Below are 17,942 nucleotides of genomic sequence, written 5' to 3'. Positions count from 1 at the left end.
ACTACTCCTGCCCAGTAACTAGAATATGCATATAATTATTGGCTTTGGATAGAAAACACCCTAAAGTTTCTAAAACTGTTTGAATGGTGTCTGTGAGTATAACAGAACTCATATGGCAGGCAAAAACCTGAGAAGATTTCATGCAGGAAGTGGCCTGTCTGACAAGGTGTCGTTCTTCTTGCCTCTGTTTATTGAAGACTGAGGATCTCTGCTATAACGTGACACTTCTTACGGCTCCCATAGGCTCTCAGAAGGCGGCAAAAAGCTGAATCGTGGCTTTGCAGGCTCTGGCTGAAAAAAAGTAGCGCGTTTGGGTAGTGGCTGGTTACAGTACTGTGAGACTCAGGCGCGTGCCCGCGTTGACCGAATGCTTTGTTTTCTTTCCTCTGTTTAACTAAACGCAGATTCCCGGTCGGAATATTATTGCTTTTTTACGAGAAAAATGGCATAAAAATGGATTTTAAACAGCGGTTGACATGCTTCGAAGTACGGTAATGGAATATTTAGAATTTTTTTGTCACGAATTGCGCCATGCTCGTGACCCTTATTTACACTTCGGATAGTGTCTTGAACGCACGAACAAAACGCCGCTATTTGGATATAACGATGGATTATTTTGGACCAAACCAACATTTGTTATTTAAGTAGCAGTCCTGGGAGTGCATTCTGACGAAGACATCAAAGGTAATCAAACTTTTGTAATAGTAAATCTGACTTTGGTCAGGGCTAAACTTGGTGGGTGTCTAAATAGCTAGCCGTGATGGCTGGGCTATCTACTGAGAATTTTGCAAAATGTGCTTTCACCGAAAAGCTATTTTAAAATCGGACACCTCGATTGCACAAAGGAGTTCTGTATCTATAATTCTTAAAATAATTGTTGTGTTTTTTGTGAACGTTTATCGTGAGTAATTTAGTAAATTCACCGGAGGTTTGCGGGGGGTATGCTAGTTCTGAACGTCACATGCTAATGGTAAAAAGCTGGGTGTCTGATTATTTCTGGCTGGGTACTCTGCTGACATAATCTAATGTTTTGCTTTCGTTGTAAAGCCTTTTTGAAATCGGACAGTGTGGTTAGATTAACGAGAGTCTTGTCTTTAAAATGCTGTAAAATAGTCATATGTTTGAGAAATTGAAGTAATAGCATTTCTAAGGTATTTGAATAACGCGCCACAGGATTCAACTGGCTGTTGAGTAGGTGGGACGAATTCGTCCCGCCTAGCCCAGAGAGGTTAAAGAATCTAAAATCTAAAATACATTTTGATTTAACACTTTTTTGGTTACTACATGATTCCATATGTGTTATTTCATAGTTTTGATGTCTTCACTATTATTATACAATGTAGAAAATAGTAGAAATAAAGAAAAACCCTTGAATGAGTAGGTGTGTCCAAACTTGACTGGTACAGTATGTAAGAATGCTGTTCATGGACTACAGTTCAGCATTCAACACTATCGTTCCCTCCAAGCTCGACACCAAGCTCAGAGCCCTCGGCATATGAATCCTGGACTTCCTGACGGGCAGACCACAGGCTGTGAGGATTGGCAACAACACCTCCTCCACATCAGTGGAGGCTGGTAGGAGGAGCTATAGGAGGATGGGCTCATTATAAGGTCTGGAATGGACTAAATGGAACGGTATCAAACACATCAAACACATGGAAAGCACGTTTGACTTCATTCTATTCCAGCCATTACAATGAGCTCATACTCCTATAGCTCCTCCCACCAGCCTCTACACTGACTCTTAACACAGGGGCACCCCAGGGGTGTGTTCTCGGTCCTCTGCTGTGCTCCCTGTTCACCCACGACTGCAAAGCTTTGCAAGACAAGTTTGCTGACAACACCGCGGTTGTAGGCCTGATAACCATCGACGAGTCAGCCTATAGGGAGGTAAATGAACTTGCATTGTGGTGCCAGGTCAACAACCTCTCCCTCAATGTCAGAAAAACAATGGAGTTGATTGTTGATTTCAAGAAGCAGAGGAGGGAACATGCCCCTATCAACGGGACTGCAGTAAAGAGAGTCAGACTTGTTATTGACCCAAAACACCCCCGCTCTAGTCAAGAGGGCGCAACAGCATCTCTACTTCCTAAGGTGGCTGAAGAAATTAGGCATTCCTCCTCGGGTCCTCTCCAAATACTACTACTGCACCATCGAGAGCGTCCTGACCGGTTGCATCACGGCCTGGTATGGGAATTGCAAGGCCCTCCAGCGGGTGGTGAAGACGGCCCAGTACACTACTGGGATGGTGCTCCCACCCATCCAGGACATCTACTCGAAACGGTGCATGAGGAAGTCCCGCAGAATCATCTAGGACCCCACACACCCCAGCCACAAGCTGTTCTCTCCCTTACCGTCGGGCAGACGGTATCGGAGCATGAGGTCTGATAACAGGCTCAGAGAGTTTCTATCATATACAAGCCATCAGACTGCTGAACACTTGAACTGGAGTGACCACCTGCTCTGATTCTCCACACATGCACACACCCACACTGAGTGTACAAATCATTAGGAACACCTGCTCTTTCCATGGCATAGACTGACTAGGTGAATCCAGGTGAAAGCTATAATCCCTTATTGACGTCACTTAAATCCTCTTCAATCAGAGTAAATGAAGGGGAGGAGACAGGTTAAAGGATTTTTAAGCCTTGAGACAATTGAGACATGGATTGTGTATGTGTGCTGTTCAGAGGGTGAATGGGCAAGACAAAAGATTTAAGTCCCTTTGAACGGGGTATGGTAGTAAGTGCCAGGCTCACTGGTTTGAGTGTGTAAAGAACTGCAACGCTCCTGGGTTTTTCACGCTCAACTGTTTCCTGTGTGTATCAAGAATGGTCCACCACCCAAAGGACATCCAGCCAACCTGACACAACTGTGGGAAGCATTGGAGTCAACATGGGCCAGCATCCCTGTGGAACACTTTCAACACCTTGTAGAGTCCATCATGACCAAATGAATTGAGGCTGTTCTGAGGGCAAAGGGGGGGGGGGGGGGGGGGCTATTTTAAGGTGTTCCTAATGCTTGGTATACTCAGTGTAGATGTATATCTATTTTTCTGATTTCTCTTCAAAGGTGATGGTGAACAATGATACTACAGTAGGTGCTTTATTGTATATAGGATTCTGAGGAGGAATGTGCAAAGGTAAGTGGAATAGAACCATTCAATATCATTCTAATTCTATGATAGAACCCTCCAGCCCTGTAGATCATGGGTAGGGATTTCAGTGCTGAGGAAGAGAGGATGTTGCCACACTTGTGTGAATGCAGCAGACACTGATCAAAGCTCTGCTCCTGGTTGCGCTCAGTGGGATGCAACATCACAGAACCCCCAGATAGAAATATATGTAGAACAGACATGCTTCTTTCCAGTGTGTAGTAAGAACGGTCCACCACCCAATGGACATCTGGGAAGCATTGGAGTCAACATGGGCCAGCATCCCTTTGGAATGCTTTGGACACCTTGTAGTCCATGCCCCAACGAATTGAAGCTGTTCTGAGGGCAAAAGGGGATGCAACTCAATATTAGGAAGGTGCTCCACTCATGCTACATACACACACACGCTAAAATGTTTATTCTATTCTACTGCTGTTGACTTTAAGTTCATATACTTATCTTTTATTTCTTGTTGTTGTTGCATTGTCGAGATGGAACCTGCATGTAAGCATTCCGTTGGATGATGTATACTATGTGTATCCCGTACACACGACTAATACAACTTGTGTGACTAACAAACTCTGAGCACAGCGAGCCACACACACACACACACACACACACACACACACACACACACACACACACACACACACACACACACACACACACACGCACGCCTTGCCTCTCCCTCTGACTCAGGCAATAAACCGTTAACGACTTTAAAAAAACTGACTGCCCTTGAAAACAGCATGCGCTCCAAATGATTTTCTCCCAGCTCAACACCTGATCCAAACAGATATTGAGCATTGCAGGAGGGGGCCCATTTTGAAAAAGAGGGATGATTTCCAAACACTGGTGTTTGCCTTTCTCCGTGTAAATACTATAACAACATTGATGTGAGCGTATCTGTTTTCTCATTAGAATAATATAGACTAGGTGCTGTAATACCAAGCATCAAAATGACATCTCTGAACAGAGAAAACGATGCATTGATTAGGAGTAATATTCAAAGCACACATGGTTGAACAGGAGGCTAAAGGGTCGCATTATTTCGACACACTTAATTAGCTATAGACTGCAGGTGCAAACAGACAAAAGAACAACGTTTAACAGTTTATTATTGTCCAAATTCATATCAGTAGACTTGGAGAAATAAAATTAACTTTTGCTTTTAAACATTCTCTTAAACAAAAATAGAATAAGTATTTACAATCACAGGTAAAAATACAAAAAAGCATACAAGCAAATAATTGTCTTTCTAAAAGACATAAGTTACAACAGCTATGAAAAGTGTCAACCAAAGTAAGCCACAGACCAAATAATACCTTTTGTAACCGACACTGTGCAGTACAATTGCTACAGTCAAGATTACAATTGTGCAGTTCTGCTAAATGCCTATATGTTTTGAGTTACATAACATCATTTCACATCTCACTTATTGCATTCCAGGTAATATGACAGAACCAGAAGCCAGCGGTTAGCGAGCGGTTTATTTAATAATGCCTATGGAGAAAGCCACAGTGTTGTCAGGGGCAACCTTACAGGAATTAGCTTTTGGATGAATTCCTACTAACGTGACATAATCGCTTCTATCCGTGTGTTCCATTACAGATCTATCTGGAGTGGGATTGGCTTTAGCCCCAAAAACTGTTATGATAACAACTGTTATAATATAATTGGAGTGGATTCAACTGCATGTAGGGAAAATATCATTCCGGTATAAAGTCCTTGGACTGAGTACCGTCGGCAATGGTGATCAGCCAATCGAATCTCGACACAGGGAAACTGAACGTACTGATTGAGAAGGCGCCGTTTCAAAGCAAAACTGTTCTAATTGACTGCAAGGGGGTCTTTTAGTTTTCCCAGTGTGCACGGCATGCTATTTATTCAGTCTAGTAGTGGGTAAACAGAGGATTGGTAGGGTTTGGCAATCAATCAATAAAGTGTTCCCTGATCAATATGACCAGCTGACCTGAAGGGCAGAGAGAGGAGCACAGTGAGCCGGGCCATGCAGAGGCAAGCCACACAGTCAGAGGGAAAACACAAGTCAGAACAATATCATCATCCATCGACAAAACGGATGACTTCTCTAGTCTACGGTAAAGCAAATGTCTTGACATTTACACAGCTCTACAGCTGTACACTTAAATAAGGCAACTTATTTAAAATACGAGGGAATATTCCCATATACACCGAGTATACAAAACATTAACAACACCTGGTCCTTCCATGACATAGACTGAACAGGTGAATCCAGGTGAAAGGTATGATCCCTTTGTTGATATCACTTTTTAAATCCATTTTAATCAGTGTAGATGAAGGGAAGGAGACAGGTGAAAGGATTTTTACGCTTTGAGACATGGCTTGTGTATGTGTGCTTTAAGTGCCTTCGAATGGGGTATGGCAGTAGGTGCCACCGGTTTTTGTCAAGAACGGCAACGCTGCTGAGTTTTTCACGCTCAACAGTTCCCTGTGTGTATCAAGAATGGTCCACCACCCAGAGGACATCCAGACAACTTGTGGGAAGCATTGGAGTCAACATGGGCCAGCATCCCTGTGGAACGCTTTCGACACCTTGTAGAGTCCATCATGAGGGGGGCTATTTTAGGAAGGTGTTCCTAATGCTGGGTATACTCAGTGTAGATGTATATCTATTTTTCTGATTTCTCTTCAAAGGTGATGGTGAACAATGATACTACAGTAGGTGCTTTATTGTATATAGGATTCTGAGGAGGAATGTGCAAAGGTAAGTGGAATAGAACCATTCAATATCATTCTAATTCTATGATAGAACCCTCCAGCCCTGTAGATCATGGGTAGGGATTTCAGTGCTGAGGAAGAGAGGATGTTGCCACACTTGTGTGAAAGCAGCAGACACTGAACAAAGCTCTGCTCCTGGTTGCAACATCACAGAACCCCCAGATAGAAATATATTATGTAGAACAGACATGCTTCTTTATCATGTAGACAAGGGAATACTGAACAGCTCTGCACCTGACATTTCTATCTGAGAAACTGAATGTTGTCCCCTCCAGAAAGTGACCCTGCTCAGTGTGGGGGCTAGTTAGGGGCAGGTGGCAGGGGCTTAGGGCATGTTCAGGGCAACTCTCAGCGCAGAAGGCAACTAGGCCACAGCCAGTGATGGACCTGGGTCCATCTGCGCGCCATAGGGAACATGCCTGTCCAAAATTACCCAGAAGCCCTCAGTCAGGAGGGTTGCATCTGAAATGGCACTCTATGTTCCCTACATAGTGCACTCCTTTTGTGTCAAAAGTAGTGCACTACAGCCCTAGGCTCTGGTCAAAGTAGTGCACTAGAGCCCCGGGCTCTGGTCAAAAGTAGTGTACTATATAAGGAATAGGGTGCCATTTGGGATGCAGCCGAGGTGTGTGAGGCAATTAGGCAGTGATTGCAATGAACCTGGTGAGGGCGGCAGAGTCAATACATACAATAACACCTATACAACAACATATCAGAAGGAGTCAAATCAAAAACAAAGCAGCATATAGATATGTACAGATGGCTGCAAAACAAAGAGAGAGAGAAAAGAAATCCTTAAAAGATTCCTGCCCAATGACAGAAAAGGGGGAATCACAATATTGGATTTTATTATAACAAAATATTAAAAATAGTCTTTATAGAGGACTCTCTTTTCATCTATACATGATCAGTAACATTCATTTATGACAAACAAAAAAAATATATGTATACATTTATATACGCACTGTATATATCGCCATTAATATTTTCAAGTCTTTGTACGGCAAAAAAAATGGAAACAAGCATCACGTACAAACAGCCAAAGAAAAGGATCTCAATGAGATACTCCAGTTATATCCATAATTACAATACCATTCTGCAGTTTAACCCTCAACCCTAGAGGGTAAAACCTGTTCAGACTGTACAAATAATTAGCCTTCGCTTGCAATAAGAACAAACAATTAAAGCAAATTCTTTAAAATACTCTACAAAATGTACTCTTTTTCAAAGTGTAGCTATATTTTGAACAAGGAATGTAGATGCATTGCAAACCTGGCGTTTAAATACATTTTGCCTTGACAAGCATTGCTTTTTCTTTTGTTGCCCTGACTATTAAACAAGAATGGGATAAATCACACACTTAATAGCCAAGATGGAAGAGGTACATTAAAACAAAACACACAAAATGTGTTGTTTATGCTGCATCCACATATTCCTATCGCATACAAAAAGACTTTACATATCAAATTAACCTGAAATCATCATGTTTTTTTTACATTTTAGCCTGTAATTTAATAGACGACTGTTAGTCTAACAAACAAACAAACACTGTAAACAAGTTTGTAAGCATCTTTGTAAACAACTTGGGCTTTTGGCTGCATGCCTAGCATTTAACGCTTGCCAACTCTAATGTTTGTACAGTGCTAATACATTGTTTTACTGTACTGCAATAAAGTAACAACATGTTGTGCTATTTTACAGCAGTGAGCCTTTTTGTTCGTCAACTCATTAAAAACTTATTAAACCATATATTAAACATAGACGTGGCAGCATGACACTAAAGTACCTCATGTTACTGTAGGTTCACAAGAGACAACAAGAGTTAACAAGAGAGAGAGCCTCAATGGATGAGGGTGCCTCATACACAATGGCATGAGACGCGTACTCACCTCACTTCCCCCCACTCACCTCACTTCCCCTCACTCACTCGCCCTCACTCACTCACTGCCCTCACTCACTCACTCACTCACTCACTGCCCTCACTCACTCACTGCCCTCACTCACTCACTGCCCTCACTCACTCACTGCCCTCACAATAAAAATATTTATGGAGAGTTTCTGCAGCCTGCTTGATTTCTGCCTCATCAACTAACGAGAAGAAAAACGATTGTTCAGATTTTCTCCCTTCCTGGATATTGTCATATTACTTGTGTTCGCATGCCATTTAAAACTGAGAGCTTCAAGCAAACGGCAAAAAAAAAACAACAAAAAAACACTTTCAAGCTACGACTGAGGAAAAACTCCTTTAAAACACCTGGGACAAGAGAGCACAAAAGCAAACGGAGGTACTGTTAAAAACACATCAGCGGGCATCGTCCATCCCTTCTTCATCCTCAGCCCAGCGTCTCCAAACGCCTGAGCCATATGCCGTGACGTCACACCACATCTCAGTCTGTATACAGTTATGTTTCAGGGGTGTGGGAGTCTAAAAACGTGGGAGCTTCTAAACCAATTTTAAAATGGAGTAAAACAGATGATTGTACAAGTTCTGTGGGGCGTCGTTGGTTTAGCATTGAGCAGCTGTCGGCCGAGGGCCTAGAGAGGGGCGTGAACCCAGAGGAGAGGCAGCAAGGAAGCTGCTGTAGCTTAGACCACCCCTCCCCCCCCCTCTCCAACGGCCCTGCAGTGTCCGTCCAGGCGTCCAGCCAGCTCTACACCGCGGACACCTGCTCATCTGAAACAGACCAGAGGAGAGCGTTAACCCCATAACTGACACAATGATTTCAGACAAAAATCTAGGAGGATCTTACAGTGGTATCATAGACATTATGACACGCTAACTTGGCAGCTCGCATGAGATCGTGTCACTCTAGTTTGACCAGAAACATGAGAAATACTACCGTTCTATACTGTGACCTCTTCTTTTTATTTTTGATAACAGACAGAGAAGAACCAAGAAGCTGAGACTCAGATTACAGATAGCATGAACAGTAGGCCAGGTACATCCAAATCTGAGCCCTTCAATGGTGAACCATCTGCCAGGAACCCAACTCTGACAGTAAGGTAACTACAGCACTCCAGCAGCATCACATAGACCCCTGACCTATAGTCTAGTCTAGTACGACATGGCTGGCGCTATAGTCCTCCATGTTAACCTTGGCTGGGGCTGGTCTCTGTCGTTCTCCACGTACCATCCTCACTATCCCCTAGGCCCTGTAGGCAGACGCTGGCCGGCCGGGACTGGCCCTGGGATTCGTGGTGGAGGAGGTTCACCCCCAGTCTCCGGGCCTCCACCAGGCCTCCGGGGCTCTGTAGCAGCTTAGACCTCTGCAGGGCCACACTATAGTCAGGCGGCCGCAAGTGGGGCGGTCGCAGGGGAGCTCCATCCTGTCCATCGACCAGGGTGAGGCCCTGGTATCCCGGAGGGGTGGGGGGAGGCCCCCTGTACCTATCGTCCTTGGTGGGGGAGGTTACACAGTACACTGGCCGCCGGGAATGGGGGAGGAGACGGGAGGGGGGTGTGACGGTGGATGAATGGGGGAGGAGACGGGAGAGGGGTGTGACGGTGGATGAATGGGGGAGGAGACGGGAGAGGGGTGTGACGGTGGATAAATGGGGGAGGAGACGGGAGAGGGGTGACGGTGGATGAATGGGGGAGGAGACGGGAGAGGGGTGACGGTGGATGAATGGGGGAGGAGACGGGAGAGGGGTGACGGTGGATGAATGGGGGAGGAGACGGGAGGGGGGTGTGACGGTGGATAAATGGGGGAGGAGACGGGAGAGGGGTGACGGTGGATGAATGGGGGAGGAGACGGGAGAGGGGTGACGGTGGATGAATGGGGGAGGAGACGGGAGAGGGGTGACGGTGGATGAATGGGGGAGGAGACGGGAGGGGGGTGTGACGGTGGATGAATGGGGGAGGAGACGGGAGAGGGGTGACGGTGGATGAATGGGGGAGGAGACGGGAGGGGGGTGTGACGGTGGATAAATGGGGGAGGAGACGGGAGAGGGGTGACGGTGGATGAATGGGGGAGGAAGGGAAAGAGGGAGAAAAGAAACAAAAATGGAGAAAATAAATCAATGAGATGTTTCACCAGCACCATGTAGCAACTAAACCACTCACATAAAGAGATACTCAGGCGTGGCGGGTGAGATAAATGGCAGCAGCAGATTTGGCCCGTACTGTACAGTACTGCACTTCTCTTTTTAATCATTCTGTCCATCCAGTCAGAGGACAATACATTGGTTTCGTCCCAAGTGGAGTCTGGTCAAACGTAGTACACTATCTAGGGAATAGGGTGCCATTTGGGACGCATCCATTATCTCGGTTCACTGCTCCATCACCAGAACACTGTGCTCCATTAACAGAACACTGTGCTCCATTAACAGAACACTGTCTCTGCTCCATTAACAGAACACTGTGCTCCATTAACAGAACACGGTCTGTGCTACATTAACAGAACACTGTGCTCCATTAACAGAACACTGTCTCTGCTCCATTAACAGAACACGGTCTGTGCTACATTAACAGAACACTGTCTCTGCTCCATTAACAGAACACTGTGCTCCATTAACAGAACACTGTGCTCCATTAACAGAAGATTACTGAAACAGGAAAAGCCTGATTGACAGGTTAGATAATGGACCAGCTGAAGAATTAAGTATGTGAGCGAGTAATAGTACATGCTTATGATGAAACTACAGCTGTGCAAATAGCAGAAGCACAAGCAGGGGACCCCACTGTACTGCACTTCCAACGACAGTCTCACACAGCATGAGTTTAAAAACACAAGCATTTGAGACTAGTGGCCAGGCACAGCAAGTGCATCAAAAACAACAGAATCTGCTTTTGTCATTCCTCCACACACACCACACCATTGCACGTCACAAGTGGGGTTCACAGTTACACTAACACAACAACACAGTAGCGCTGATGGGAGAGACACACAGAAGTGGGGTTCACAGTTACACTAACACAACAACACAGTAGCGCTGATGGGAGAGACACACAGAAGTGGGGTTCACAGTTACACTAACACAACAACACAGTAGCGCTGATGGGAGAGACACACAGAAGTGGGGTTCACAGTTACACTAACACAACAACACAGTAGCGCTGATGGGAGAGACACACAGAAGTGGGGTTCACAGTTACACTAACACAACAACACAGTAGCGCTGATGGGAGAGACACACAGAAGTGGGGTTCACAGTTACACTAACACAACAACACAGTAGCGCTGATGGGAGAGACACACAGAAGTGGGGTTCACAGTTACACTAACACAACAACACAGTAGCGCTGATGGGAGAGACACACAGAAGTGGGGTTCACAGTTACACTAACACAACAACACAGTAGCGCTGATGGGAGAGACACACAGAAGTGGGGTTCACAGTTACACTAACACAACAACACAGTAGCGCTGATGGGAGAGACACACAGAAGTGGGGTTCACAGTTACACTAACACAACAACACAGTAGCGCTGATGGGAGAGACACACAGAAGTGGGGTTCACAGTTACACTAACACAACAACACAGTAGCGCTGATGGGAGAGACACACAGAAGTGGGGTTCACAGTTACACTAACACAACAACACAGTAGCGCTGATGGGAGAGACACACAGAAGACCCTCACCTATGAGGCCTTTCTCTGTGCTTGAGGTGACCATTTTGTAGATGGGATCTGTGCTTTGGGGTGCGTCAGGGCCCTCCCCAGGGGCGGCGGAGACGCCTTCGGCAGTGCGGCGTTTGATGGTGCCGTAGTTCCCCTCGTAGGTGTCCGACAGCGAGGAGGATGAGGCCCAGCTCTGCCGTGATTGGTTTAGCTCGGAACTGTCTCTGGAGAGCCTCTTGGCATCCTCTCCTCCCCCGGACCCCGCCCCCGGTCCTCCCGCTACCCCAACCCAGGCCGGCCCAGCCTCAACCTCCACTATAGGCCCTGCTAGCTGGGTGTGGCGGAAGCCCCCAGGCACTAGGTGGTCCCAGGTGAGGGGTCGGCCCAGCAGGGGGACAGGCAAGCTCTGAAAGCTGTCATGGGAGTTGGAGGAGCAGGAGGTCCAGCTGCCCCGCCCGCTGTCGGCCACACTGTCCAGGGAGACGTGGTCGGGAGTCAGCTCCTCTGTGGAGGTGGAGGAGGTGAAGGTGGAACCCCGCATCACCTGGCCCCGCGCCAACAAACTGACCAGGAGGAGAGAGGAGGAAACACAATGAAACAGAGAAGAACGATGAACCCAACAGAGAAACAAGTAGCAATAACTGACCAGGAGAGGGAACACAATGAAACCGAAGGAAGCAGGACAATCAAAAAGTAAACAGGAGTTCCATTTCCTCTCACCTTGGAGGACAAAGCAACAAGGTGAACGACTCCTCCCTCCATCCCAATACCTCTCAGTCTCACAACACTGCAGAGCACAAAGTGTTTCTAGGATTTTATCACTGTACCCGCCATATAGTAAAGTTGTGCTCCCTCTCCTTTCTTTCATTAACCAGACAGCGTTTCATTCACTGAAATGTTTATTACGAAGCGTAAAAAATAAAATTGATTTAATGAACCGACTGACGCCGCAGCAGGTTCCCAGGTAATGAAATATTACACAAAAGCAGAGTGTGGTCAAGTAAATTATTTATTTATTTATTGTATTTATGTCAGGGATGCCTCATCGTGGAGGGACAGTAAAGGCGGTTGTTTACCTGTTGGAATTTTAAAAAGCTGTGCACATAAAATGAGCAACAGTTCATTTGGGACCGAGAGTAAACATGTGATGCTGAGTGGCCCCTTTAAGTGGCCCCTTTATGATTCCCTGTTCACAGTGTGAACGAGGACATAATTGGAACCCCTTATTAGAACTCCTTTGAGGAAGTATATTATGTGTGTGTGTGTGTGTGTGTGTGTGTGTGTGTGTGTGTGTGTGTGTGTGTGTGTGTGTGGTGTGTAAGTGAATGAGTGAGTGTGTTGGTTCTTCTATCCCTGTGGGATAGATAGTAAAACAAGGAAAATTCTCCCTTGTGGGGACAAAGGCTATTTTAAGCTTAGGGGTTAGGTTCAGGGTTAGGTTACAATTAGGGTTAGTGTGAAGGAACATTTTATGTTTGTGCTTTAATAATAACGATTTTGACTGGGTTCATGCAAGTGACTGATTAAACGTGCCTGGGAGGAATCCTCACAATCAGTATCTGCAATTTGGCAGTACGGACAGAACATTGTTTTGAGAACGGAAAGGGATATCTCAGTTTCAAAGTCTCAGCTTGGAGAGGCGAAGCCTCGTGAGGTATTGGTCGGTCACACGCACAAACCAAACGTTAACAATTAATTAATTATGAATAATGAATAAGCTAAAATCAGGCAAATATAACTTGTCTGTGTAAGTAGTATATAAGAGATCTAACGGGACTGCCCCGGCAGAGCTCACTTCAGACTGGTACTTTATGCATTTAGGTTTGACTGTGACCTCTCCAGCTTGCTGTTAATAAAGAAGATTCACTTCAGGTGTCCCTGGTGGTATTTCCACAACAATTCTGGTGGTAATTTCCACGACATTAGGGTAAAGGTTTAGGAGTTAGGGTTAAGTTTAAGGTTAGGATTCTTTTATGGAAATACATTTTAGGTCCCCTGTGTGAGTCTAATACTATGTGTATTACCTGGTGCTGGGCTGGCTGCAGTCAGAGTCGGTGTGTGTGAGCTGCGTGGTGGTGCTTGGGGTCTCAGTGGTGTCCCTGATCTTGGTGCCTTGGCGCTCCTCTGCAGGGCCAGCAGGCATTGAGTCCACAGAGCAGTTACTGACGATGCTGGAGCGGGACGAGATCTCACTGTGGCTGGAGTCGGACAGGTTGTCGGATTTCACTGCAGGCATCAGGGCATAGCCTGGGAAGAGAGGACGAGATGATCAGCCTGGAGTTGCCTTCATCTACACACAGCATGTAACAAACTAAATGGGAGACACTGCTTTGTACTACAGGCTCACTACAAAGGCAGGCCAGCAGCATGTCCAACACTGATCCTGACTAGTTTAATGAAATTGTTTATTAAATCGTTCAAAAAATGAGAGAAATGTTTACAACATCTCAGTCATTGTAAATAAGAATTTGTTCTTAACTGACTTGCTTAGTTAAATAAAGGTAATTATATATATATATATATATATATATATATATATATATATATATATATATATATATATAGTTGAAGTCGTAAGTTTACATACACTTAGGTTGGAGTCATTTAAACTTGTTTTTCAATCACTCCAAATATTTCTTGTTAACAAACTATAGTTTTGGCAAGTCGGTTAGGACATCTACTTTGTGCACGACAAGTCATTTTTCCAACAATTGTTTACGGACAGATTATTTCTCTTATAATTCACTGTATCACAATTCCAGTGGGTCAGAAGTTTACATACACTAAGTTGACTGTGCCTTTAACCAGCTTGGAAAATTCCAGAAAATTATGTCATGGCTTTAGAAGCTTACATCATTTGTGTCAATTGGAGGTGGACCTGTGGATGTATTTCAAGGCCTACCTTCTTTGCTTGACATCATAGGAAAATCAAAAGAAATCAACAAGTCTGGTTCATACTTGGGAGCAATTTCCAAACGCCTGAAGGTACCACGTTCATCTGTACAAACAATATTACGCAAGTATAAGCACCATGGGACCACACAGTCGTCATACCGCTCAGGAAGGAGACGCGCTCTGTCTCCTAGAGATGAACGTACTTTGATGCGAAAAGTGCAAATCAATCCCAGAACAACAGCAAAGGACCTTGTGAAGATGGTGGAGGAAACGGGTACAAAAGTATCTATATCCGCAGTAAAACGAGTCCTATATCGTCATAACCTGAAAGGCCGCTCAGCAAGGAAGAAGCCACTGCTCCAAAACCGCCATAAAAAAGCCAGACTACGGTTTGCAACTGCACATGGGGACAAAGAACGTACTTTTTGGAGAAATGTCCTCTGGTCTGATGAAACAAAAATATAACTGTTTGGACATAATGACCATCGTTATGTTTGGAGGAAAAAGGGGGAGGCTTGCAAGCCAAAGAACACCATCCCAAACGTGAAGCATGGTGGTGGCAGTATCATGGTGTGGGGGTGATTTGCTGCAGAAGGGACTGGTGCACTTCACAAAATAGATGGCATCATGAGGGAGGAAAATTATGTCGATATATTGAAGCAACATCTCAAGATCAGTCAGGAAGTTAAAGCTTGGTCGCAAGCTCGCAAATGGGTCTTCCAAATGGACAATAACCCCAAGCATACTTCCAAAGTTGTGGCAAAATGGCTTAAGGACAACAAAGTCAAGGTATTGGAGTGGCCATCACAAAGCCCTGACCTCAATCCCATAGAAAATGTGTGGGCAGAACTGAAAAAGTATGCGCGAGCAAGGAAGCCTACAAACCTGACTCAGTTACACCAGCTCTGTCAGGCGGAATGGGCCAAAATTCACCCAACTTATTGTGGGAAGCTTGTGGAAGGCTACCCAAAACGTTTGACCCAAGTCAAACAATTTAAAGGCAATGCTACCAAATACTAATTGAGTGTATGTAAACTTCTGACCCACTGGGAATGTGATGAAAGAAATAAAAGCTGAAATAAATCATTCTCTCTACTATTATTCCGACATTTCACATTCTTAAAATAAAGTGGTGATCCTAACTGACCTAAGACAGGGAATTTTTACTAAGATTAAATATCAGGAATTATGAAAAACTGAGTTTAAATGTATTTGGCTAAGGTATATGTAAACTTCCGACTTCAACTGTATATAAAAAAGAATCCAGTGTTTCTTTCATCTTCATCAAAAACTAAAAATAATCAACATTAAAACAATAGAAAAACAGGAGCTCCCTTATAATCACATTGCCGTTGACCTGTGAAGTCTCTTTAACACAACCTACTTACCCTAAACATTTTCTTATCTTGTGAATGTAATAAATACAGTCCAATATCTAAGAATCAGTTATTAAATATTGCAATAGTGAAATTTGGAATTATTAACAAATTATTAAAACGGAAGATCGTACTTCATATTAAATCTAGCTGCATTCTATGAATAATTATGCATAGGTTGTCACATTGTTGTAGATCAACTGAACCTTAACCAACATGCACCATACAGTACATGAACACGTTCACCATCTTTCAATGAACTGCTGAAAACTCATGACAAATCTTTAAGTACACATGGAATATTTCCTCAGTTCCCTTCACACAGAATGTACTTTCTCAGTCTATCTCGGTACTCTTAGCCAACTTGTGTTCCGTATTCTACACAGGGAGTATTGTAGTCTCAGTCTGTCTGTCAGATAGTTTTTCTCCTCTTGTGTCTGTCTCTGCAGAGCCATGCCAAGGCCCTGCTGGGGCTGGCTGACCTCCTGGCCTGACCTTTAGCCTGCTCAGCACGTCCCTGTCCTGGGCTACCCTCCTGGGCCTTAGAGGACTCTGTCTGCCCCTGATCCTCCACTGGTGGCCTAACCATCACCAACGCACCCAACTTCTCCTTAGACTGACTCCTCTCTCTCAGCATCCTGAATGGGGAAAGCTCCCTCAACCTCTTCCTCAATGGAGAATCTGGAGGTTTGGGCATGGGGGGGTTTACAGGCGCTGGCCCTTTCTGGGTCTCTGTCTGGGGAGTGGGCGTCCCTCGCCTGGTGGCCTTTGCGGACCCTGATCCTGGGTCTTCATGGGGCCCGGAGTGGAGTGGAGCCCTGAGAGGGCTCATCATCCCTGACCTGGGGCTGAACGCTGGACCTGCCTGGGGGCCTTGGGAGCTCCATCTCCCTAGCACTGACTGCTCTGTCTCCATCTCTCTGTCCCTGTCTTCCTCCCTGTCTCTGCTGTGCTGCCTGGTCATCTGCAGTAACCTCTTGTGGAGGAGAGCCCCACCTATGCCGTAGCTGCGGGTGCCCGCCGTGCCTGCCTTGGTGCTGGCCTCGCTGGTCAGAGAGGACGACGAGCCAGACATGTTCATCTGGCTGTTGGAGTTATGCTGGGGCTTGGCCATGCCACCCACTAGAGACAAACAGGAGAGACAGGGAGAATGATTGAGGAGCTTGATGGTAAAGATTACACTAAATTACAGTATGGATAGGTGAGATGAAGACGCTTGAGTATATGGGCAGTGTATGTATGTGTGTGTATTTTGGGTGTGAGGGATGTTGGTTTGGAGGTGCTGATACAGAGGGTGCGGACTGTGAGGTACAAACCTTGAGGTATGGGTACGAGATGGGTTATGTTTAGTTGTGAGATGAATGAATGGATTTGAGTAGATGCCGCTGTGAGAGGTAATGTGCAGCCAGGATGCAAGGTAATAATGTAAGCTGTAATGTAATGTGCAGTAGCCAGCAGGGTTTGGGTCAATTGTACTTAAATTGTTGTCAATTCAGCAAGTAAACCAAATTACAATGACAAATTGTCCTCATTGAAAAGCATTGAAGAGAATTGGAATCAGTGTACTTCCTGGATTGACAAGAATTGAAATGGAATTGACCCCAACCTTGGTAGCCAGGATGGTAATGCTTTAAGCAGAGGGTAATGTAATATGCAGTAACCAGGATGTAGACCTTTGCGCGGGGAGCCCTGTGGCGAGATGGTGGGGCTGGAGTGCAGGGAGGACACGATGGACACGTTGTCTTCAGCAGACCTCTTCCCACTCCAGGGACTGTCCTCTGATTGGCTGAGCTGGGAGCTGGGAGGCTTCTTTATCACAAGGGGAGAGCTGGAGTCTGGGAACGGGAGAGAGACAGAGATATACACTGTTAGAGAGTGAGACAGAATATTATCAATTTGGCCACGTCTCCCTTGAAAAAGAGGTCTTCTGGCCTCAATTGGACTTCCTGGATAAATAAAAGTAAAAAATAAAAATAAATAAAAAAAGATCACCCACAAGACATCACAATCTCATCTTTAACAATGACTCACTAATACGCAACATGTTTACATTGACAAAGAAATACTGTAGTCAAACTCGATTGTCCTGGAATTGTATACCATATCTTCTGATGCTATTTCTAGGGACCAATATATTGTCAGTATACTGTAACTAACAATTCATTTGGGGGAAAAATTTATGAAGGGATACTTAC

At 45.0% G+C, this 17,942-nt stretch overlaps 1 protein-coding gene across 7 annotated transcripts in view; it reads right to left on the bottom strand.

Moving 5' to 3' along the window:
* Nucleotides 1–4,255: 4,255 nt before the first annotated feature.
* LOC106567521 (rap guanine nucleotide exchange factor 6) overlaps nucleotides 4,256–17,942 on the bottom strand; it is a 167,687-nt gene continuing 154,000 nt past the window's right edge. For 6 of the 7 annotated variants that reach the window (XM_014136858.3, XM_014136861.3, XM_014136859.3 and 3 more), the window contains 6 exons: nucleotides 17,421–17,582; nucleotides 16,744–16,869; nucleotides 13,501–13,723; nucleotides 11,498–12,039; nucleotides 9,010–9,336; nucleotides 4,256–8,588 (listed from right to left, as the gene is read on the bottom strand). In XM_014136858.3, the coding sequence (XP_013992333.1) occupies nucleotides 8,566–8,588; nucleotides 9,010–9,336; nucleotides 11,498–12,039; nucleotides 13,501–13,723; nucleotides 16,744–16,869; nucleotides 17,421–17,582 (1,403 nt within the window). In that variant the 3' untranslated portion in view covers nucleotides 4,256–8,565. The remainder of the gene's footprint in view (nucleotides 8,589–9,009; nucleotides 9,337–11,497; nucleotides 12,040–13,500; nucleotides 13,724–16,743; nucleotides 16,870–17,420; nucleotides 17,583–17,942) is intronic. The other variant, XM_014136862.3, reaches the window with a different exon arrangement.

This window comes from Salmo salar, chromosome 13, assembly GCF_965601325.2.
Source record: "Salmo salar chromosome 13, fSalSal1, whole genome shotgun sequence".
Taxonomy (NCBI): domain Eukaryota; kingdom Metazoa; phylum Chordata; class Actinopteri; order Salmoniformes; family Salmonidae; genus Salmo; species Salmo salar.
Note: the sequence above shows the minus strand (reverse complement) of the source record. Positions and strands in the feature narration are given on the sequence as shown.